The sequence below is a fragment of the Numida meleagris genome, chromosome 2 (genome assembly GCF_002078875.1).
Source record: "Numida meleagris isolate 19003 breed g44 Domestic line chromosome 2, NumMel1.0, whole genome shotgun sequence".
NCBI classification, from domain to species: domain Eukaryota; kingdom Metazoa; phylum Chordata; class Aves; order Galliformes; family Numididae; genus Numida; species Numida meleagris.
The window spans coordinates 87,743,916-87,765,454 of NC_034410.1; the positions used below are offsets into that span (position 1 = coordinate 87,743,916).

Sequence of the window (21,539 nt, forward strand, 5' to 3'; positions counted from 1 at the left end):
AGTCTAATGGTCTTCTCTCTTTTTTCTTCTCCATTCGTTACCTAAATTATGCCTAGTAGTACATTCACCTTCCTAGCCTCTTCTGAAGTAGAACTATCATCTTCACTAAACCACCAGTGTCTCAAGACCTTGACGATGATCAACTCAGGTCTGCACTGTGTATCAGAAATGAAGAAGGACCTGCATGCACAAAAGCACATTGTTCTTCTCCAGTAGTATCAAGGAGTAGAACTTCTACCTTCAAATCTCACCAAACTTAACATCTGAAATGAAAAACAATGATTATAGATGCTAGGGAAGAAAAATTAAAAAAAGAAAAAAAAAAGAGGAGCTATCACTGAATTCTGGGAATTTTTCACTGCACCTTCTGTTCCATGTTAATTCAAATATATTCCTTTTGTCATATCCCACATTTACATTGTAGTACACTTTGAAAACAGCGAGAGGAAGGTATTTTCGTCCATTGTTACCTCAAACCATCTTTAGTTTATTTGTTCTATAAACTTATTATGTTGCTAGAAAGTATTTGTTGCTATTAAGATAACTGCAAATGCATACATATTAACATCAGGAGAACCGTTATTAAAACATTCACTTTTTGGTTGAACAAAGTGAAATTCTCCACAGAAGATATTAAACATGAAGAAATAAAAGTAAAAGCCTTTACTTGCAAGCATACAAAGAATTCAAGTACAAGTTCATAGTTTAATGTAACTGTAAACTCTTCTTCACATGCTCCAAACTTCCATGGAGAGCTGATAAGAAAATGAATGCAGGAAGCTCCATGGCAAATCTAATCGCGTACTCAATGACCAATGTACCATCAGTTCACATCCCATCCCTGTAACAACCACAAATACGGAACCATGTGGTTGTACAAAACAGCCTATCAATACGATGCATCTACTCTAAAAGAAAATACACCTGCATACAAAGCATTTAACGTGTAGCAGTGAAATTGCTGTTTGTTCATCCTGTCCTCTGATAAGCAAGACCCTGCTATGCCACTTCTTGCAACACCTAAATCATCTCACTGAACATCCTCTTCCTAAAGCCTGCTTGGTTGAGTTTTCATGAGCCATGAAAATGGGTTCATTTGTAAGAAATCAAATGCAACGCCATGCCTTCCAACCTCTCTACCCACAAAAACTAACAATGTTGTGACTAGAAAAGCACAAGACCCTAGTCTGCCTGCCAACAATACAAGAACTCCTAGGCACTGGAACACTCCTGTGGTTGTATTCACAGACCTACCTCCGCAAGATGTAAGCCTGGTATTGCCTAAAGCTCCCACGTAAAAGAAAATGCATTATGGAAACACGCACTCCACCAACGGCTCACCAGACTTTGGGAAAAAAAAAAAAAAAAACAACCAAAAAACATATCTGGTCAACCGAAACCTACAGAACAACAGGATCCTGATCTCTTCTCTTCCACCACAAACCTCAGAGTAATGTGACAATGTTCAGCATGCAAGTGTTTTTTGGTACGCTTGTTTTACCATGTAAGTAGATGATCTTCCCCATACACTGAATGAGTGATTAATGGATTCACAGCCCTATCTACTTCTAGAAGACAAGAGAAAAGAGTCCAAAGACGCTAATGTGAGAGAAGATTAAGAATACTTCCACTTTTATGGCCATAGAAGACAGAAGAAGTGCCATAACACACCACAAGTGGAAACATTACCATGCTTAGCTGCAATATGAACAGGAGAAAAGAAAGAGAATGAAGAAGGCTGCAGAGATGGATACTACATAATTTAACGTACACTTAATGTATGAAACTGCAGCTTGAATTTGAATTGCCTTGTCTTTTCCCCAAAATGCTTCCTGCGGATAGAAAGATAAAAGAGCAATCTCTCTGTTTTAAGTGGACCAATATACACCACTGGAATTTCACACTTGCTGGGATTTTGAGATAGTAGTTTTATCCCCAAAGCTATCACTGATGTATTTTCTTCCATTTTCTTTACATTTTACTTGCAGATGCTCTCTTCCACTATCATTCCAGCTGGTCTGGACACGCATGGTTGGAAGATACTTCCTCATGGCTTGCGCACTTACTATATCTGAATATTCTGGACAACTCTCTTAAACAAGAGAAGAGTGCTGTCTCCAGCACTTGTACTGCCAATTCTGAGTACCCTCAAAAGGCTTTATTATCTGTGGTAATCAGCAGGATGACGAACCAAATGCTTTCCTCATGTGCTAAAGGAATACTGTGCACTATATGGTTCTAACAAAGTTCCATCTTCTATGTTCTCAGATGTAACCAAACAAGGGAAATCCTAAACAGGAATCACAGTTTGGCTGAGGTTGGCAGGGCCCTCTGTGCTCATCAGGTCCCATCCGGTCCCAGTAGGGTCACCCAGAGCAGAGTGCCCAGGCCCATGACCCAGCAGCTTCTGGATACCTCCAAAGAGTCTCCACAGCCTCTGGGCACAGAAGTGCTGCCTGGTGTTCAGATGAAACCTCCTGTGATTCAGTCTGTGCCCATTACCTCTATTCCTAGTGAATATTCCTGTGAATGGGAACTGGCAGTAATGGTAGTTGGAATATGAATGTCAGCAAACCTCTGTTAGTATTTTTAATTTTGTATTTGCTCTACCTATATTTTGGAAAGGTTATGACAAAAGATGCAGTTTGCCTACCTCATCTCTCCCAGTGCTAACAACATAGCTTGGTTAGCATTAATTTCATTTAAAAGCTCCACACTGCTGACAGTCCTTACAAAGTCACCCCAAATAGATTACGAATGGATGTGAATACACTATAAGGCATTCAGGGTTGTAGTGCACAATTCAGCAAATACTGGAGTCCTTAATAACGCACCAGAAGCATCCCAGTTGTAAGTCAGCAATAACACTAAACCAACCACATGATGCAGAGAATTAATAAAGATGTTTGTAACTTCCAAGAAAAAAAAGAAGAAAAATCTTCTTCACTTCTGTACAAAGTGTCAGTAATCATACCGGTAAGAGAGGCAGCCAACCACTACTACAACAGTTTTTAGTAGAGTATCATCACTGTACTGAAAGACCTAATTCTGGGTCAGAGAAATTATGAAATACTAAGTGGAGCTATAAAAGGAAAATACATAGCTTTCCTCAGATATTCCTTTCCCGTATATGACAAACTGGTATCTGGAAGACTGGTTTGATGAAGATCCTCACCAATAAAAGTGTGGCGTTTACTTCTATGGGACAAAAAGCAACAGTAATCAAGAAATAACTACAAGATCTGTTTAACTGTTTATAAAAAAGTTATACAACTGGCATTATCTGCCACATACACTGTATTAGTGGAATCAAGCAAACAATTCACTTTCTCTTTCTGAAACTAACACGGAGAGAAACGTGGGCTGCAATGAGACAGCTGTAACGCTAGGACTGTCACAGGGACACCAAGAGGTCTTCACGTTATGTGAAATTTTGTACCAAACCACGATCGTTGCACTCTGCATTGCACACGCAATCAGAATTACAGCATCCTTCTCTCCAGCACAACACCGCGCCGTTAAAACTCAAGACTATCAAATTTTATTGATAAAAGTTGCTAAGAACGAGCTGCCAGGAAAACGGCATCAGCTGAAAACGAGAGCGAGTTCAGAAGACTGGACACTCAGCCGACACGCGCAAGAAGAGAGACCACGGCAGCGCAGCAGCTTGGTGCTACTCTCAGGCTGAGTTACCGCAGTTACGTAAACGCGGAGAACTTTTCCGAGCCCGAAGCACCGAAAGAGGGGTGAAAAAGGAGAGAGCGAGCAACCCCAAGGCCGGACGACGAGCCCCAGGTCAGAGCGAACGGGCCAACCCCTCCCAACCCCACAACCGCCCCACAACCGCCGCGCCCCGCTGCTCACCTCGGCACCGCCCGCCCTGAGGGAGGGGGCGCCCCCGGTGCACGCCGGGATAGCCGGGTCCTCCGCGCGGGGTGCGCCGGGAGGGCGCGCTGCTCTCCCTTCCCCCCGCTAAGAACTACGCTTCCCGGCGTGCTCCGCGAGCACCCGGAAGTGGGTGGCGGAGGCGGGCGGCGCGGGGCCCGGCTGTGGGACGGCCGCGGGTGTTTCCTGGCGACGGGGGAAGTGCGGAACCGCCGCGGCCGCCGAGTGTGGGAGCCGCGTTTCTCCCCCCGCCCCGCCGCCAGGCGCCTGATCTACCATGAGACCCGCCATCTTCCTGCTCCTGCCTCAGCCCGGCCGCCTCTTCCTCCTCTTGGTAAGCCGCCGGCTCCTCCCTGCCCGCCCCGCGGCCCTCCGCTCCGCCGGCAGCCGGCACCGGCTCGGGGCCCTTCCCCTGGGCCGGCCTCGGGCTGGGGTGGCGCCGCCGGCACCTGCTGGGCCCGGGCTGGGAGCGAGCGGCCCCGGTTGGCGGAGGGCGGCGTTGTGGCCGGGGCTGATAGGCTGCGGGGCGGGGCACGGCCTGCGCCCGGCGCTCTGGGGGCTCCCGCCTCGGGCCTGCTCCCCGCTCCGCTCGGGGCAGAGCTGCCCGTCCCGCAGCGGCCTTCTGGCCCTGTCCCCTCAGCGCACGCGGGACGGGGACAGCGGTCCCCTCGGAGCTTAGCGGGCGGAGTTGGAAGCAAGTTCCTGAGCGCCCCAGGGGCTCGTGGAATTCAGCTGTCGTTGTCAAGAGTGTGGCTTCTTGGTATTTTTTTAAGCTGGCGTTACATCCTCAACCTAAGCTACCTTCTGCATTTGCGGATGTAAATCACTGATGCGTGTCCTTTGTGCAGAGATAAGGAGGCCCTCTTATCTTTTAAACAGGCCGGTGTACTGATTCTTTATTTTCCAGGCTTGTATTGAGCCATTGTGTGAGTAAGTTTAATGAGGTTTTGCTTAATCAATTTATTCTGAACGTTTGGGAGAGTAAAACTGTCCAGGAAATCAAAGAATCATTGGAGGTAAAGTTAGATAAGTGAGTGATACCTTTTTAAAAAAAACTAGAGTAGCTGTTTAAGTAGTGAATAATATGTATGAGATGACATATTGAAACTGGGGAAGATTCAGGTTGGAAAGGTTCTGCGCCAGAGGGCGGTGGGCATGGAACAGGCTGCCCAGGGCAGAGGGTATGGCCCCAAGGGCCAGAGGCAAGGAGCACTTGGACACCGCTCTCAGACACAAGGTTTGAATTATGGGTGGTCCTGTGTGGAGCCAGGAGTTGGATTCAGTGATCTTTAAGGGTCTCTTCCAACTTAGCATATTCTGTGGTAGTTGAAATTCTGTGATTCCAAATAGAGGAATGTTTCCAGAGGGAAACACGCAGCGATGTGATGGCTAATGAATGAATAGGAACTTGAAGACAAGTGCTTAATGAATGGGATTGTTCGTTACCTCTTTGAAATGTGCACTTCTACCTGCATAAACTTCAGTTAATTACCATAAGTTTGCTGCAGTTTCAAATTTAATAAGCATACAGAATTTGTGTGGGTTGGAAAAAGACACTTTTGAAGTGTTTATATGTAGATGGCTATTTATAGTGTACTAGCTCACTGTACAAGAGACTACATTGAGGAACCTAGGATTTTCAAGTCATATCTGTGCATTAAAACAACAGTAATGCTGTGTGTATGCTAAGATCAACATTTTAGCCATTGTCTTGAGTACAGACTCCAATAAGTGAAAACTAGGAGCGTGTACTGTTTTAAAATGCAGTTTAAATAGACAAAAAAGTGGCCAGAAGGTAATGAAAGCATTTTTCTTTCTTCATGGTACACTGGATCCATGCAAATTTAATATGCATCACTTAGATACATGCACGTCAACCAAAAAATAGATTGTGATGGAGATCTGAAACTTCCTCACACTTTAGTTGCTATTTCTTTATGTATGGGTCATTTAAACCAATTTCTAAATGAGATTAAAAAGAACGATATACCTAAAACTTCAAAGAGTGCAGATCAGAGGTGGTGTGGTTTTCTTTTTTTTTTTTTTGAGAGGTGTTAGGGGGGTTAAATATAATTATGTGTAATGTTATCTGTGTAATTCTTCAGCGTCATATCAGGCATGCCTCTGTGTTGTAAGGTGCCTGGTTACGTACTTGGATCAAGACAATGAAACACTTCATGCAGTAGATGTGATGTGAGCTTTGGAAAAGTTGTCCCAAGCAGACTGGGATAGGAGAGGCTCCTTCTTCTTTAAAGTAGCAGTGAAAAATATGGTGCTTGTTTTTTTTGTGGCATTTGGAGAATCTGGTAGTATCAGACTGACTCAAAGTTCTGGTAACTTTCTTTCTCATCTTAACAACAACTATGAATGCTAGGGACCAACAGCATAACTGGTTTTGTATGGTAAGGTTTGCGAGAGCCCTCTGCTCTGCATCTGAAGGATGCGTCATCCAGCAGAGCTTCTTGGAGCATGGCAGTTGGTGAACTTTGTGGATGTGAGCTTATTAGTGTTACGTCAGTGGTTTCTAGAACAGAACGCATTGATATGCAACTGCAAAAACAGCTTACTAAGCTGGACTTGCTTAGTGATAGCAATAAGGTCTTAAAGAAATTAAATTTCCAAACTTTCAGATAAGCATATTTCTTTTTCTACACAGCCTATTCAGTCGTGCTTCTCTGAGGGAAAGAAGTTGTTTGTTATTTTTCATATTTATTGCCTTTGTTTCCAGGGCACTGCACACCGAAAGTATGATGGATGAACTTTTGCATTGCTATGTAATGATGCTCCTCTTCTTGTCATAATACCCGTTTTTCGGAATGTTCAAAGCAGGTGCACACTAAAAGCTGCTAAAAACCAATTTCCAAATAGGGGAAGAAAAGGCAAGGAGAAGAATGAACAGAGCATATTAATAAAGCAGGACAAATAATACGGAAGTTGGAGGAAATCAAAGTAGGCTGAGTGGAGAAAGTACTCATTTGTAATGAAAGTACAGAAAATTAGATAAAAGACACCAAGAATTGAAACGCTATGAAAGAAAATGATACAATGTGTATATCAATTGTAGTTCTTTTTGTCTAAAAATCATGTCAGTAGAAGATCACTAAAATTTCAGAGAGCTTTGGATCACTCTCTTTGTTTCCTAATATACTTCCCAATCTCACTAAAGCTTGGTTTGCTAGCATGGAGGTTCCAATACAGGGATGCCCACCAGGCCCAAAACAGGTCTTTTCCCTTCCAAATTTGAATTCTCATGCGTAGTGTAGTACTGGATCAGAGTGGGGCTGCTGTGAAACAGTGTCTGGAGAGAAGGGTAAGGAGGAAGTACAGGGTGGTGTGAACCCTGTTTCTCTAATGCTGGAGTTGAGAGGAAGGGCGAGCAGAGCACAGCCCAGGCTGTAGAGGAGGATGTACAGCTGATCGCAAGACTGGACTGAAAAAATGGCACGTGGCACGCTTCTTGCTCGTACATGAATGATGTTCCTGCCATGCTGGTATATTGCTTAACTCTAGGTAGGACAGATCTAATGAATCCGAGACAGTGGAATAAATGCTGATGTGATGCTACCTCACCGCATTCTTCTCTACGGCAAGGTGTGGCTCTTCAGTTTTGCTCTAACCAATCCTTTTGTGTTGCCTTCACTTGCAGATGTTCTGCAATTTTCGTTACAAAGTACGCAAGACACTCCATTGCACATGCTCCTACTGCGTATGTATAACAGATACTTGTCATGTTGCTTAATAATCTACTGGGAGACTCATGCGTGCGGTGTCCCTGAGGAGTAGATGTGAGCAGAGGAAACTACCAACTGATAGGGAGGAAAGGGAATGGGGAAGTTGATTCACTCTCTTTAAATTATTTTTTCCCCTCAAGCAACTGTAAAAGAATTTCCCTGTTCTTGTGCTCTGATCTCTGGTATTTCATTCTGTTTCAAAACTCTACTGTTATGCCTTTTCTTTGTGGCTTTTTTGGAAAAGTATCCCGGACAAAACAAGAACACCTGTTTCTTAACGTATTTGACAGCACCATTGGAAGAATGTATTTGTCCTGTGAAATTCTGAGAATGTGAAGTTTTCACAATTTTAAAGTCTACATAGAATCATAGAATGGTTTGGGTTGGAAGAGACCTTTAAGATCATCTAGTTCCAACCCCCCTGCTGTAGGTAGGGACACCTCCCTCTAGGCCAGGTTGCTCACAGCCCCATCCAGCCTGGCCTTGAATGCTTCCAGAGAGGGGGCATCCACAACCTCGATGGGCAACCAGTTCCAGTGTCTCACCACCATCACAGTAAAGAATTTCTTTCTGATATCTAGTCTAATCTACCGTCTTCCAGCTTAAAGCTATTTCCCCTCGTGCATACCATTATAAAAAGTCCCTCCCCAGCTTTCCTATACCTCATTTTCTAAGTAGTATGGAAGCCTGGTGAATGTACTGCTGTCTGTTTGTATTTTCTTTCCTATAAGCTGACGTGGCTTGTCATTATCAGGTAATAGTGTTACAGTTCATGTTACGCTATAATTTTTGTATTTTTAGTGAAGCTTTCAAAATACTTCCCGTATAGTAGTGCAGCTGCTAGGAGCAGTAACTTAGCAGAGGCACTAGACAATGAACTTCGAGTTTTCTACTAAATTAAAATTGGAAAAAATGCTATAGGGTAGTATTCCTGTTTCTTGTTTGATTGCCACTGCCTTTTGTCTTGTTAGTATGACATCAAGTATCCAAAGAGTGAAAGTGAAAATTAAATAATGCCTTATCTTACTGTTGAATGCAGTAGGAAGTAGTAAATTGCCCAAAGAGAAATTGAACTCTGTAATCTTGCAGTGTGTAGAGCGTGTTTCTACGCACTTGCTTATCTCTGCGTGAATCCTGCTCAAAATGCAGTAGTCTGAATTTGAGCATTAGCCAAACATTGTAACTGTAGGCAAATCTTACGTCACTGAGCCTTATAAAATGAAAGAGGGTTCCCTGCAAGAGTAGCACAAGAGTACCAAGTAAATCAGTTGTTAACTAGGAACTTCCCACCCTAATCCCACTCTCTTCCTAGGGAAGTAGGAGAAGCTTGTTATCTATTACATTCTTCATGCTATGCCATGTAATTGGCAAGCTTCCTCATTGGAGCATTCAGCTGGGAAGAGGAGAAACTGAAATGACTCTTCAAACAGAAGACTAAGACAATGTTTGAAAATTTGTAAAGGAGTTATTGACAACATAGTGTTATAGATCCTCTTGCTGGCACGTGAACTCCCTGGTGATGTTCCTTATCTTCATTTTCTTTTGATATCCTTACTTTCTGTTTTAGTTTTTTTTTTGGTAGGGCAACTTTCTTAGGGGAGACACTGGTCTTCATACCACCTCTTTGGGCAGTATACCACTTGGACATGCACAACAGTAGTCTCCTTTGTTTTAATCAAACCTAATTCTTTGGGAAGACTTAAAGACTACATGTTTATCTTGCAGGCTCTTTGTAAACCTCACTTGACTAGTTTCCAGTTATTCTGTGTAGTGACTTCTTGGCTTTTTTGTTTACTAAAACCTTATTATGTGAGTCTATTGAATGTAGTTTGTATGAAGGGAGGGAGTCATCTCATGTGAAAAGAAAATATAAAAATGCAGTATATGTCAAATAATTATACATCTGAATTTCAATAGCTCTTCAGGTAAGTCAAGACATTTTCAAGTAATGGATGTGTCAGTGATGGAATGGTTTTGGATGCTTTAGCAATACTTTCTGATCTATTTTTTGAGAGAATTCTTGGTGATACGGAGGAGGAACATCTGGAAATTCAAGCAGAAGCAATACAGGGTGCTATGTCAAAGGCTAAGCAATGTTTCTTCCAAAACTGAAGTGGAGGGAGCGAAAGAAAGAGAGATGAGAATTTCCTTCTGTGAGTTCTGCCTTTGCACTACTTCTCTTTTCTGATGCATCTTTGTTAGGAGCACATTAACCATTGGGAGACACGTGATTTTTCTTTTTCAAAACCGTTGCTGTTGCCAGCTGTTCACATAATCTAATTTTTTTTTAAGTTCAGATTTTAGGAATTTGATTAGATTTGACTTTTCAATTTATTGACTTCCAGGTATTTCATTTTACATTGTTAAGGGTTATTCTGTGAAGCTGTTGCTGTAATCAGCATTAACTCTGAACATTTTTTTCACTTCCAGATGAAGATTCTGATGTCAGGATGCTGAATTTCTCCAAAACACCTGTAGGACGCTGTTCATATTAAACTATGCTCTGGTGATTACAAAAGGGTGTTATAAACTGTGATAGATTGCAAAAGAATTCCATAATTTATGTACTCTACTACTGAGAAATTGACTGTTATAGAAAACAGATGTTTTCTATCTAGTTGGCTCCTAGCCTGTGTGGGGTTATTCCAACCCAGCTGTAGGACTTTGCCCACATCGAACTTCATGAGATTCCCGTCAGACCATTTCTCTGACCGACTGAGGTCTTGCCGAATGGCATATCTCTCCTCTTGCACAGTTCCCCTGTTCGGTATCCTCGGGAAATGTGCTGACCAGGCACTTTGTTTTACTATCCTGATCATTAGTGAAGACAAACGTTTCTTGTATCCAATGTTGATCCTGGGGAAACTCCATTAGAGACCAGTTGGACCTGCTGCATTGGATTAGAGCCCTTTGAGCCCAGCTGCTGTGTCATTTACTTTATATTTCACTTACTCAGTTAACATACTACCAATTTAGCTCTAAGGATACTTTAAAAGACTGTGTCAGAAGCTTGTTGAAGCCAAGGCAAACAATGTGTAGTATTCTTTCCTCATTTACGGAGAACAGTCATCTTATTACAGAAGACAATAAAATTGATCAGATTGATTTAATATTTCTAAATCTCCGCTGGATGAATGTGACTTCTGGGAAGAAAATCTGCCTCCGTGATTTTCCTGGGGACCCAGGAAAATACATGCCATCTGGTTCTGAGCATCTGTGTATGTCCAACTTGTTTAATAGGTTTCTAACTTGATCTTACCTTTGTGTGGCTCTGCAGTCTTTTTTATTCTTCTTTTTGTTGCCCGCATAATTGTAGAAACCTTCTGTTGACCTTTAACAGGGTTAAAGGGCTTGGGCTTTTCTAATTTCATCTTGCCTGCTCAAGCAGTGTTTTTATACTCCTACCAAGTATTCCTTTTCCTACTTACCTCTACCTTCTGTGGCCTTCACTTTCTGTTTCTGAACTCTTCCATGGATTAACACACAACTTGTGGATGTCTTCCGCCACGACTGCGTTCAGCATAGTGAAGTGGGTGGATTTAGTGCTTTGAAGAGGTCGTCCTCGATCGAGTGACTCTCACAGGCCCTTTTGCCTTTCAGAGCTGTGGTCTGTAAGTGGACAGAATTGTTATTAAGATGCAATTGTCTTCAGTTTTGGTCACTTTTTTGAGTTCTGCCTCTATTTTTAAAAAAAAAGTAGATGACGAGTGGAAATTATGAATCCTGATCATTAGTGAGCTATGGCTGGAAGCTTTATAGCTGTCGTGATGAAATGAATTGCTGGAGCTCCCGGAGGCTTATTTCATGGAGGAAGTGGGTTACCACGTTACAAAAAATGTTTGGACAGTGCTCTCATGCGTAGGGTTTGAATTTTGGATGGTCCTGTTTGGAGCCAGGAGTTGGACTCAACGATCCTTAAATTAGTCCCTTCCAACTCGGGATATCCTATGTAATGTGATATTAAGGAAATGTTAACCCAGGTGGAGATGTCAGATAGATGGTTTGCTGCATTTGGTTCAGAAAGGAAAGTGTTCCCAATGGTAGAGAAGTGTGGAGTTTCTTCTTGTTTGCTAGGTTTTTACCACTGAAGCTTTGTGTCCCAAATGGTGTTGATGAAACACGAACTCAGTGTAGATGGTGGAGCCCTGCAACAGTAGTGGAGTGAAGAAACAGGTTCCTTGGCAATACTGCTCGCTGCCGGCATGTCTCCAGTCTTGCCTGGCATCAGTGATTCTTGCCTGGTTTCAGTGTATGTGTTTTATCAAGGTACGACCAAAAATAAGTCTGTGAGGATGTCAGTTTGTGCTATATGGGGTTTCTTTGGGTTTTTTTTTTTCTTTTATTTAACATGTCTGAACAGGAAAAGCATTCTAATGTCTACTGTAAGATAACTGGCACTGTAGCTTAGATTTCATCTCCAACTGGATTCATGTGGGAACTGGGCATAAACATGGAGATAACTTGTTCATTAGGAGCTCTGCAAGGAAGTATTTTGAAAGGCAAGGAATAGGTGCCTGTTCCAATGGTCTTGAAAAAGAAAACAACAGCTGTGATAGTGTTTTGCTGTTTCCCATAGCTGTCGTGATTATGAAGTGATGATATAATTAACTTTTTCAAAAGCTTCACAAAGGGAAAGTGTTTCAGATGTACCCACATTTGTAATCCCAAGAGCTTCTTGTTCTTTTGGTCTCTGTCTATCACTTCTGTCTCTGTCGTAGTTTATTGATATTCCCTTTCTTAAATGTTGTTGGAAATGCTTAGCCCCTAAATCCTTTGCCAGTCATAAAAGTGATGGATTTTCATAAATGTGTGTATGAAAGTACTCTTTTTTTTTTTGTTCTCCCTGTTGAGTCGATTCACTTGGGATTTTTGGCTAGAATGACTGAAAGACAAGGTAGCTTCACAAAGGTAATTAAGACAGTATGTGGTGCGGAGGAGAACAGTTAGGGGTTCTTTCCTGCTAATGATCCGTTAATTAGTGAAGGGAGCTCAGGAGAGTGTAGGCCTCTCAGGAATTGCCTTTGACATTTCAAACTGCTTTGGTTAAGAGCATATAATTGCAGGGGGGGAGGGGCTTTTTAGTTCTGTGTATGTTTTTTCTGTCAGCTTAGGCCAACAAAATTTGCTGAGATGATGCAAATATAAACATGAAATTAGTATTACATAGCTGCTGTGTATTAGCTTACTTTGAAATAACGTACAGCTGCGATACTGAAATCTGTATCAATACCTTGCTGAGGATTTTCATAGCTCTTTTGATTGCTAAGTGACAAAGAGAAACCAGTCCTGTGCCTTGAAAATGGGAAGCTCGCTACACTGAGCTGGCTAACTGCAGAGCCACTGTCTCTCTGATACTTGTTACCAGTTCACCCACTGCCCCATGTTAAGTGTTTTAAATAGTACTTTTAGGACCTGTCTGGAATACTTGCTTGAAAGTTTTCTTGGGAATCAGCCTTGAACTTGGCGCAGTTGATATTTCCTGGGGGATGTAAAGCAGCAGTCAGGTATCTTTGTATCACATTCTTTTGTGCATTCCAAAATATCTGTAGTGTGTGTCCTGTCTGCTGCATTATTTACTCTTCTGCTGCCCGGAGTAATCCAAGAGAAATTGTCTGCATATGTGCAAGCCTTTAGCAGCTGCTTAGAGTAGAAATAGCCGAAGCCTGAAATTGGCCGCTCATTCAAACTGTAATATGAATAAGGACGTGCAGATGTGGCCCCAAAGGTGAATTTCTCCCTTTGGGTCCAGCCTGCCTTGCTTTAAGTTACATTCTAATGTCGAAGATAGGAAATTAATCCTTTGTAAAATGTATCTTTCTTTTTCCTCACTTAAACGGAGAGATTCTACCAATGCCAGTATGTAGATTAGAATGCAGCTGTGAAGCAGTATTCCTATTACTGCTTATTTGCCATATGAAAAGAGTTAACAATAAATGGATTTAGGCTTTTCAGAGTTCACGTGCTGTGGGAATGGGAAGCTGAGGCAACAAACCCCCCATATATTTTAGAAAGCTTATAATTTAGAAAATCTAAGGTATTTTTTCTTTTGTTTCCTCAGAAGAAGAGAGAGGAGCAGCAACATAGGACTGAATCTCCAGCGTTTTTAATAAACAAAAGTTTCATATGCTCTGGGTGGCCGTGTTGTGCTGTATTTGTCTTCTGATAGTTGCACAAAGCCTCGACCTCCTGCTGGAGCATGAGGAGGTTGTCTGAGAGAAGGTGGCAGCTCAGCCATGCTGAAAGAAGAGAAATGCAGCACCAGGAAGAACTTAGAGGCGGAGGAAGTACAGGTGCGAGAAGCTGTAGGTCTGAGGTTAATAAATAGTGGTAATTGTGTGCATATTCATGAATGGCTTAGTTTGGCGCTGGTGCAGCATGACTGTGATTCTAAAATTGGAAGAGAGTAGGAATTTAACTAGTTGTCATCCGCACACTTGCTTCTCTGCTGCTTTGCTTCTAGCACTTGTTGCCTTGAGCAAAAAACATTGGGCCAAATCGAGTTGGCTGTGCTTCTGCGTTTGGAAGCCAGTTTTTTCATTCCTAAGTACAGCTCAGCATTGGCACAAATATGAGCAGCACAACTTAAACAATGTTATCAGAGACTTCATTTGTCTGCTTGCGTTCCCTAATATTGTTTTTAGAGTGGCATTTAAACTAATAAGTTTTTCTTCTCCCTGGGTAAACTTGGTGCAGAGGATGACTCCAGCTTTGCTTTTCACTTTAAATATTTTTGGTTGTACAGTTGTCATTTTTTGCTGAGTTTTTCATTTGCTTTTGTTTAAGCCAGTGCATCAGCAGCATAGTTTAAAGCAGTTTGTATTTAGCACCTGTGGAGCCACAGGGTTTTGATCTTAATCTTTCAGTGAGGATATGAATGCTTTGCTTCTAGAACTGGCTTTGTGCTAGCAAACGTGTGCAAGCTTCTCGCTTACTGTTATTAGGGGTGCTCCTGTGCCGACCTCTGGGATGCTTTCATCTTTGGATGAAAAAAGCAGCAACAGCAGAAAACCACACACAGCAAAAAGAAGCAAACAAAAGAACCCCGATGAATAAACAACAACAAAAAAGCACAACAAAACAAAAAGCACCAAACCAAGCAGAGTCACCTGTTTCCCAGACGTTGCCACCTAGAATCATCCCCTGCCTGTTACAGATATGTGAAAATGCAGGTTGCTCTAAGGCTGCGCTGTCGTTTTGCCACCTGACTGATATTTTATCTAAATTGCCTCTGAGGTATTTTTATCATGAGGGCTAGTTCGTATGTGCTTATGATAGCCTTTTTTATTTGCATTTGAACAGCTGGTTTCTGTCATTCCTACTTACTTTGAAAACAAGTTCCGGCCTGAAAGATAAAACTCCCCAGGCTTGTCTTTGCTGAAAGTTCCCATCTTTTTTTTTTTTTTTTACACCGCAAGGAGATAGATAACTCGATGTTTTGAAGCAGAAGTGAAAATAAATTGTATTTGCAATAGTGAATACATGGTTAATGAAAAGATAAGTAACTGAAAGTGAGTAGGTGTTGAAATAGAGTATTTCGCTTGAAGTGAGTTGGCTTTTGTCTTGTTCAACAATAATACTGATATGTATTAGAATCTACTGAAATTAATACTTAACAGGAATTGTGTTATTTTTAAAGCATTGGAATGTGTGTAGGCAGCAGATGTGGAATAATCTGAAGGAATGAGTGTATAAGCTGGCAAATTAATTTTCCAAGACAGCAAACATTCATGTGCTATATAGGAAATTCCATTTCTGGTGAAAACGCTAGAGCTACTTCTAGTTTCCACCTCCAAGATTGCACTTTGAATAGAGTTCGGTTGCTTCTCCTTCCACACAATTCAGTGAATCACAGAATTGCAGGGGTTGAAAGGGATCTCTAGAGATCATCGAGTCCAACGCCCCTGCTAAAGCAGGTTCCCTGCTCTTGGGAAGAGTAAGACTCTTGGTTTCGTTCTAATATCCGTTTGTGTTGCTTGTCCAACAATGGTCAGGGCAGAGAGAAACAAATGCGATCATAGAATGGTTTGGGCAGGAGGGGCCCTCAAAACCCACCCAGCCCCTGCTATGGGCAGGGCTGCCCCCACCACTGCAGGCTGCCCACCCAGGGGCCCATCCAACCTCGCCTTAAACTCCAAGGTTTAAACTGTCTCCTATGAACAGTTCTGGTGATGGCTTTTGTGTATAATAGCAATTCCCTAAATGGCAAACAGGTCTTTTTCCTTGGCCCAGTGAAAAGGAGTGGCAAAGCATAGCGTTCTGCTCTCAAAATTGCCTCCTGGACAAGATAAAACCAAGCAACCCTTTCTTTTATCTTGCTGGATCATACCTTTGTCAAGTTCAGAAAGCTGAAGGTACTGGTTTTCATGATCAGCTGGTGCTAATCATTTCTGTTTCGTGTATTGTATTCCTTCCTGTAAGTGAAAGAATGTATTGGTGCCAGATAATCAGATCGCTTAGCAATAGCTATGTCAAATAAAGGAAGCTTTAATGGAGTATGAGGTTTTTACCCCTCCTTTATTTATTTATTTATTACAAACCTTTGCAAGTTCTACCATTTTTTTTTCTAGTTTGTTTTGTAAGAAGCGTGGTAAATAATATATCTAAGGATTCAGAATTTTCAGTTTGTTTTCTGGGGAGCTGAATTCATGGCTTTAGAGCTATGGAAGAAGCTTTAAGGAAAGTTCATGCTTCCGCAGAAGTGGACTACAGTACGCTACAGGCTTGGAGCAGAGTGGCTGGAAGGTTGTGCGGAGGAAACGGACCTGGGGGTATTAGTCGATGCTCGGCTGAGCATGAGCCAGCAGTGTGCCAAGGTGGCCAAGAAGGCCAATGGCATCCTGGCTTGTGTCAGAAATAATGTTGCCAGTAGGAGTAGGGAAGTCATTGTCCCTTTGTACTCAGCCCTGGTGAGGCCCCACCTCGAGTACTGTGTCCAGTTTTGGGCCCCTCACTGCAAGAAAGACACGGAGGCCCTGGAGCGTGTTCAGAGGAGGGCGACGAAGCTGGTGAGGGGTCTGGAGCACAGGCCTTATGAGGAGTGGCTGAGGGAGCTGGGATTGATCAGTCTGGAGAACAGGAGGCTCAGGGGAGACCTCATCGCTCTCTATAACTACCTGAAGGGAGGTTGTAGTGAGCTGGGGGTCAGCCTCTTCTCTCTTGTAACTGGTGACAGGACGAGGGGGAATGGCCTCAAGTTGCGCCAGGGGAGATTTAGGCTGGACACTAGGAAACACTACTTTTCTGAAAGAGTGGTCAGGCGCTGGAACGGGCTGCCCAGGGAGGTGGTTGGGTCACCGTCCCTGGAGGTGTTCAAGAAGCGTTTAGATATAGTGTTGAGAGACATGGTTTAGTGGGGTTATTGGTGGTAGGTGGATGGTTGGACTGGATGATCTTGTAGGTCTTTTCCAACCTAGCTAATTCTATGATTCTACTTCAAACATTTATTTTTTGTGAGTTAGTACAGACACTCATTTACGTCTTTTGTAGATATATCGACTACTGTATATTCAGGCAAGGAAAACCAGTGTGTAGTGGCCCTGTCTGGACACTGCACTTTTTTTCTCTCTGGGCCAAGAAGGGAAATAACTGTAAATTATAAAAGAGTTGAACTAAAAACTACTTACAGATTTTTATCTCTGTGACTTTTTTTTTTTTAAACACACCTTGTCATTTTTGAGCCTTGATCTGAACATTTCTTTAAAAATGCTCAGAGACTTCAGCTTTAAAATGGTGTTGAGATGTATGGGTCTCCATTCATAGCTTTATAAAAAAGAATGTGATGCCTTGAATCACATATTTTGATAGTGAGGTTTAATTTTCTTCTCTGCGGTGGTCTTCTTGAATGAACATTTTGTGATATTAATAATGTACAAGCTGTTGACAGGTAAATTTACCCATTTTTTTTCAGGGGGCCTTCAGTGCTATGGTAACAAGCCATTGTGAACCATTCCCAGGCATAAAACTCACAAATGGCAATCCTACACCATTTCTGCACTCAGTTGAGGTTGGTTGTAGGAACCATTCATTGTGAGGGGCTTTTCCTCATCTGGAGTGTAGAATCAATATCATTTAGAAGTGCAGAATGCAGTCATAAACGGTGAATGCTTTCTGTTCCCAACTTTTTCTTCTGCAAAAGGTTATATTGATGAGGAATGCACCTACAGCAAGTATTCCTCTGTGACACTTTTAAAATGGGACTGGGTGACATGTGGGGAAAAATGTAAAATTGCATTGCCTCTTAATGTAGTGCTCTGTCCACCTAGCTTTGTGCAGTTTTTATAGCACTGTTTAGCCTTAGTAAACCATTCTATTTTACAGTGATTTAGCCAAAGAGGTTTACTTCTTATGTCTTATGTGTTTATACACGTAATCTATATTTCGGTTTAGTTAGCTTCCCGTGGGAACAGAGAGAAAATCTAGTAGTTGCAATCCCTAAATCTGTTTTCAGTAGATTCCTTTGAGTCCTTTAAATTTCCCTGATTGAATTTCAATATGGCTGTTGAAAGACAATAGCGGGAAAAGGATTGTTGATACAAATTTAAAAATTGTTCTGCTAACTTCAGTGTAGGTTAAAGCAATCATTACTTAGCATTTTAAACTAACATAGTTGTGTTGTTTTATAAAAACACTAGCCTATGTTACTAGCAAAAATCCGGTTTGGTAACAGAGTAAGGGATGGCAGCATTCAGTCAGTCTAAATCACAGCAATGTTCCAACGTGCCCTGGAATATGGTGGGGACAAGAATTGAACTGCTGTGGCAGAGGGCGGGAGTTATGGTCTCTTTTTCCCAATGTTCCTCAGTGTTCTGCATTTACTGTTGCCTCTCTCAGCTCTGGGCTCCGTGGTTCATTATGGGGCTTGTGGGAACGCTTCCAGGGAGATGTTCGTGATTGATGGCTCTGAAGCCCAACTTCAGGGGCTCTCACGATGCCTGTCAGCTCCTGCGCTGCTTTCTCCTGGGATTCCTTTCAATTTGCAGCATCCTGCAGCAGGCTGTAAACCCGTCTGCTTCCTCTTGGCTCTGCGTTTAATGCAGATCTCGGAACAGCAGCCGATTAGCAGCATGCAGAAGGAAGATGTACTTGGGGACTGAAAGTCAGCCACAAAGTCCTGTGGGGCTGGGACTTCAGGTAGTAACTTCAATATGTCAGCATGGATCACAAGTGGGATGAAGCTGGCTGCCAAGCATGTAAGAGCTTTGCGGTAGAGGAGAGAGACTGTTCTGCTGTGTGTCTTAAGGGTTTCACAGCGGGAGAAAAGGGTAGGTAGGGAGTTTAGCAAGTGGAAATGAAGGCTGGGCTTCCTGACTGCCTTGCAGGTGTACTGCTAATTAGAAATTATAATGCTCCAAGAGCAGGGTTTGCTCTGGAAGTGGGGACCTCTGTTTCATCCTGTGAAATAAAAAAAAAAAAACTGAAAAAAAAAATCCAGTAATCTAAATCCCAACAGAATTACTTTGTTTTCCTTTTTCCTTTTTTTTTTTTTTTTTTTTTTTTTTGATAGTTTTAAGGTTGTGCACAGTTAAACTGTTAAGAGTCTTCTGTAAGTGAAATGAACTCTGGAAAGAAATGCCACTAAGCCCATAGGTCAGACCCTTCGGTCCAGTGAGTGACTGAAGAACCCACGGTGCTAATTTCTAAGAGTAAAATGTTAAAAGCTTGACCTAAACCACCTGAATAACCAGTGGGCTTCGTTAATTGGGTGCGTGCAGTGGCTGTTGAACAGCAAACCTGTCAACAGAAGAGCCATTTAGATTGGGTTCTTTTTTGTTTCCTTTTTGAACAAGGGATATGAGATCTGGTATTTGAAGTCAGAGGTTTGCCTTTGGGAGGAGTGTCAAGGAGAATGGGATGGGTTTTTTCCAGACATTTTGTTCTGTTGTGAGGCAACTTGGGTAGTCCCTTGCCTCAGGGGAGGGTACCATCACTGATTGGGCAGTGCTTTGTGGTAGTCTGGTGGAAAAATAGAAATAAATGTCAGCCAGTGTGTAACTGATTGTCAGAAACAGATGCATACTGGCTCCTGCCACTAGTTGCTCCAACCTGAAGTGTTCTAAGTCTCCTCCCGTGTCCCTCTCTGGTTCTTCTCACAGTGCAGCACCTGGTTTGAAGGACAAATGCAAAAGAAATCCCTGTGATGTTACTCCATAATATTTAAGATTTCCTTACAATTGAAGAAACTGGCTCTGAAGTGGTAGGATTTCTGTACTTACTGAGCTTCCCAATGAAAAATATTCATGGCCTTATCTTCAGAAACCTCCAGGAAACTGAGCTGGTTTAGTCAGGCAATGCTCAATACAATTTCTGAGGTCAAGAGGAGTATATGTATACATGTATCATCTTCTCCTCTTCCTTTCCCCTATATCAACTAAGTTTTATCTTTGTGAATGCGTTGTTTGTTTCCCAACTTTCTTTTCTTAGCAATGCGTTCTGTAAGTTCATAAATGGTTTCTGTGCTCGCTTTAAGTCCATATTTTGTTTTGTCTGTTAAATTATAAGCAAATGTTCATCTAACTTGTGCAGTTTCGCTCTTAAATATTTAGAACTTTAATATTGTACTCTATTTTTTGACAGACTCTTTCATAACTACTTAGTTTTGCCTTCAGATTTTAGTGGCTCAAGCATTTGAAAACACGTACAATCTCAGTCCAGCAACATGCAAAATCATATCAAGATATAGTTAATTTTCTGATACCGGGGCGGCTACCTGAATTGTTTTCTACTGGCTGCTTACATCACCAGTTACCATTTTGAAGTGTTTTAGCAATGTTTCCCCTGTGAGTTTACAGCGGTCTTGTGCAGTTGGTTGGACTGCTTCTCTTCTCCGTTACAAATGCGAGCAGTTACTTGTGTGGCTGTCTGATGTAGGCCAGTGGAATACTAAATTTGCATTTAAAAGTTTAAAAAAAAATCATAATTAAAAAAAGGCTTTTTTGTTAGCCTCTGTATTTCTCAGAACGTAAGTTCAATACTGGTTTTATGATGTGTGCAACTGATATTCAGAAAACATTTCCTCAAAAAATGTCTTGTTTTGTGCCCCTGGGTATCGTTCATGGGCCTCATCAAAGGTCAGAAGATATTCTCAAGACAGCATAGCTTCTTGACAAGTTGAATTAGAAGCTGTGCTCCTTCATGTTAAATATTAATACTGGCAATACCATAAACTCTTGAATCTCTGGGGGCAGCAAGATTACTGGGTCAAAAGGGTGTGCTTTCTTCCTTACAGGCATTGTACTTTGATGAAAGCTTCAGCTGAAGTGAATCTTGCATATTTATTGACACTTCTTAAAGGAAGGCTTTTTTCTCTTAACTCTGTGTACTTAGTGTGAAAGTTTTGATACCTGCAATTATTTAGTCAGTATAAATTGTTTAAGAATATGTTTATGAATGTATTTTGACAAAATGGAACTTTTCCACTTCTAGTGGGGAAAAAAAAATACTTGGAGTATCTGAAGATTTGTGTATCTTTTGGGGCAATAAGTTTTCAGTCTTAATAGTTTTCTACTTCTCTTTAGTTTGGAGGGGCAGTAGGATCTACAGCTTAACTTCATTATCACCTTCATTATCTGAAGGTGTTTGGGGTATTTGTTTCAGTACCTGTAGCTTGCACCACATTTTTCTGCAAATAAGAGTTAATAAAGCATTCAGAAATCTTATTTGTTCTATAAAGAAGTATCAGTTTTAATGTACTTTTTCTGTATGTAGCAGAGAGTTTAGTAGGGGACTGTATTTGTTAGGAAGCCCTACAGTTTGATATTGCTGTTAAATATTTGCATTGCAAGTTGAGGCATATTGTAGCAGTCGACAAATTAAACTACAGTTCCTGATCCATTAAAATTTATTTGCTAAATAACACAACTTGTTTCCTGATTGCAGATGGGATGGTTATCTAAGTTATGTTTAATTTATGCTTAGTTCATCCTA

The 21,539-nt window shown here is 41.8% G+C and overlaps 2 protein-coding genes across 5 annotated transcripts in view; one reads left to right on the forward strand and one right to left on the reverse strand.

Annotated features, from left to right (window-relative positions):
* INVS (inversin) overlaps positions 1 to 3,995 on the reverse strand; it is a 90,457-nt gene extending 86,462 nt beyond the window's left edge. The window contains exon 1 of one of the 3 annotated variants that reach the window (XM_021389210.1): positions 3,865 to 3,995. The gene's annotated coding sequence lies outside the window, so the exon portion shown is untranslated. Of the gene's footprint in view, positions 1 to 68; positions 297 to 3,864 lie in introns of those variants that run through there. The other 2 variants (XM_021389211.1, XM_021389213.1) reach the window with 2 other exon arrangements.
* Positions 4,014 to 21,539, forward strand: part of ERP44 (endoplasmic reticulum protein 44) — a 47,977-nt gene continuing 30,451 nt past the window's right edge. Inside the window, exon 1 of one of the 2 annotated variants that reach the window (XM_021389223.1) lies at positions 4,014 to 4,219. In XM_021389223.1, the coding sequence (XP_021244898.1) occupies positions 4,163 to 4,219 (57 nt within the window). In that variant the 5' untranslated portion in view covers positions 4,014 to 4,162. Of the gene's footprint in view, positions 4,220 to 13,834; positions 13,907 to 21,539 lie in introns of those variants that run through there. The other variant, XM_021389224.1, reaches the window with a different exon arrangement.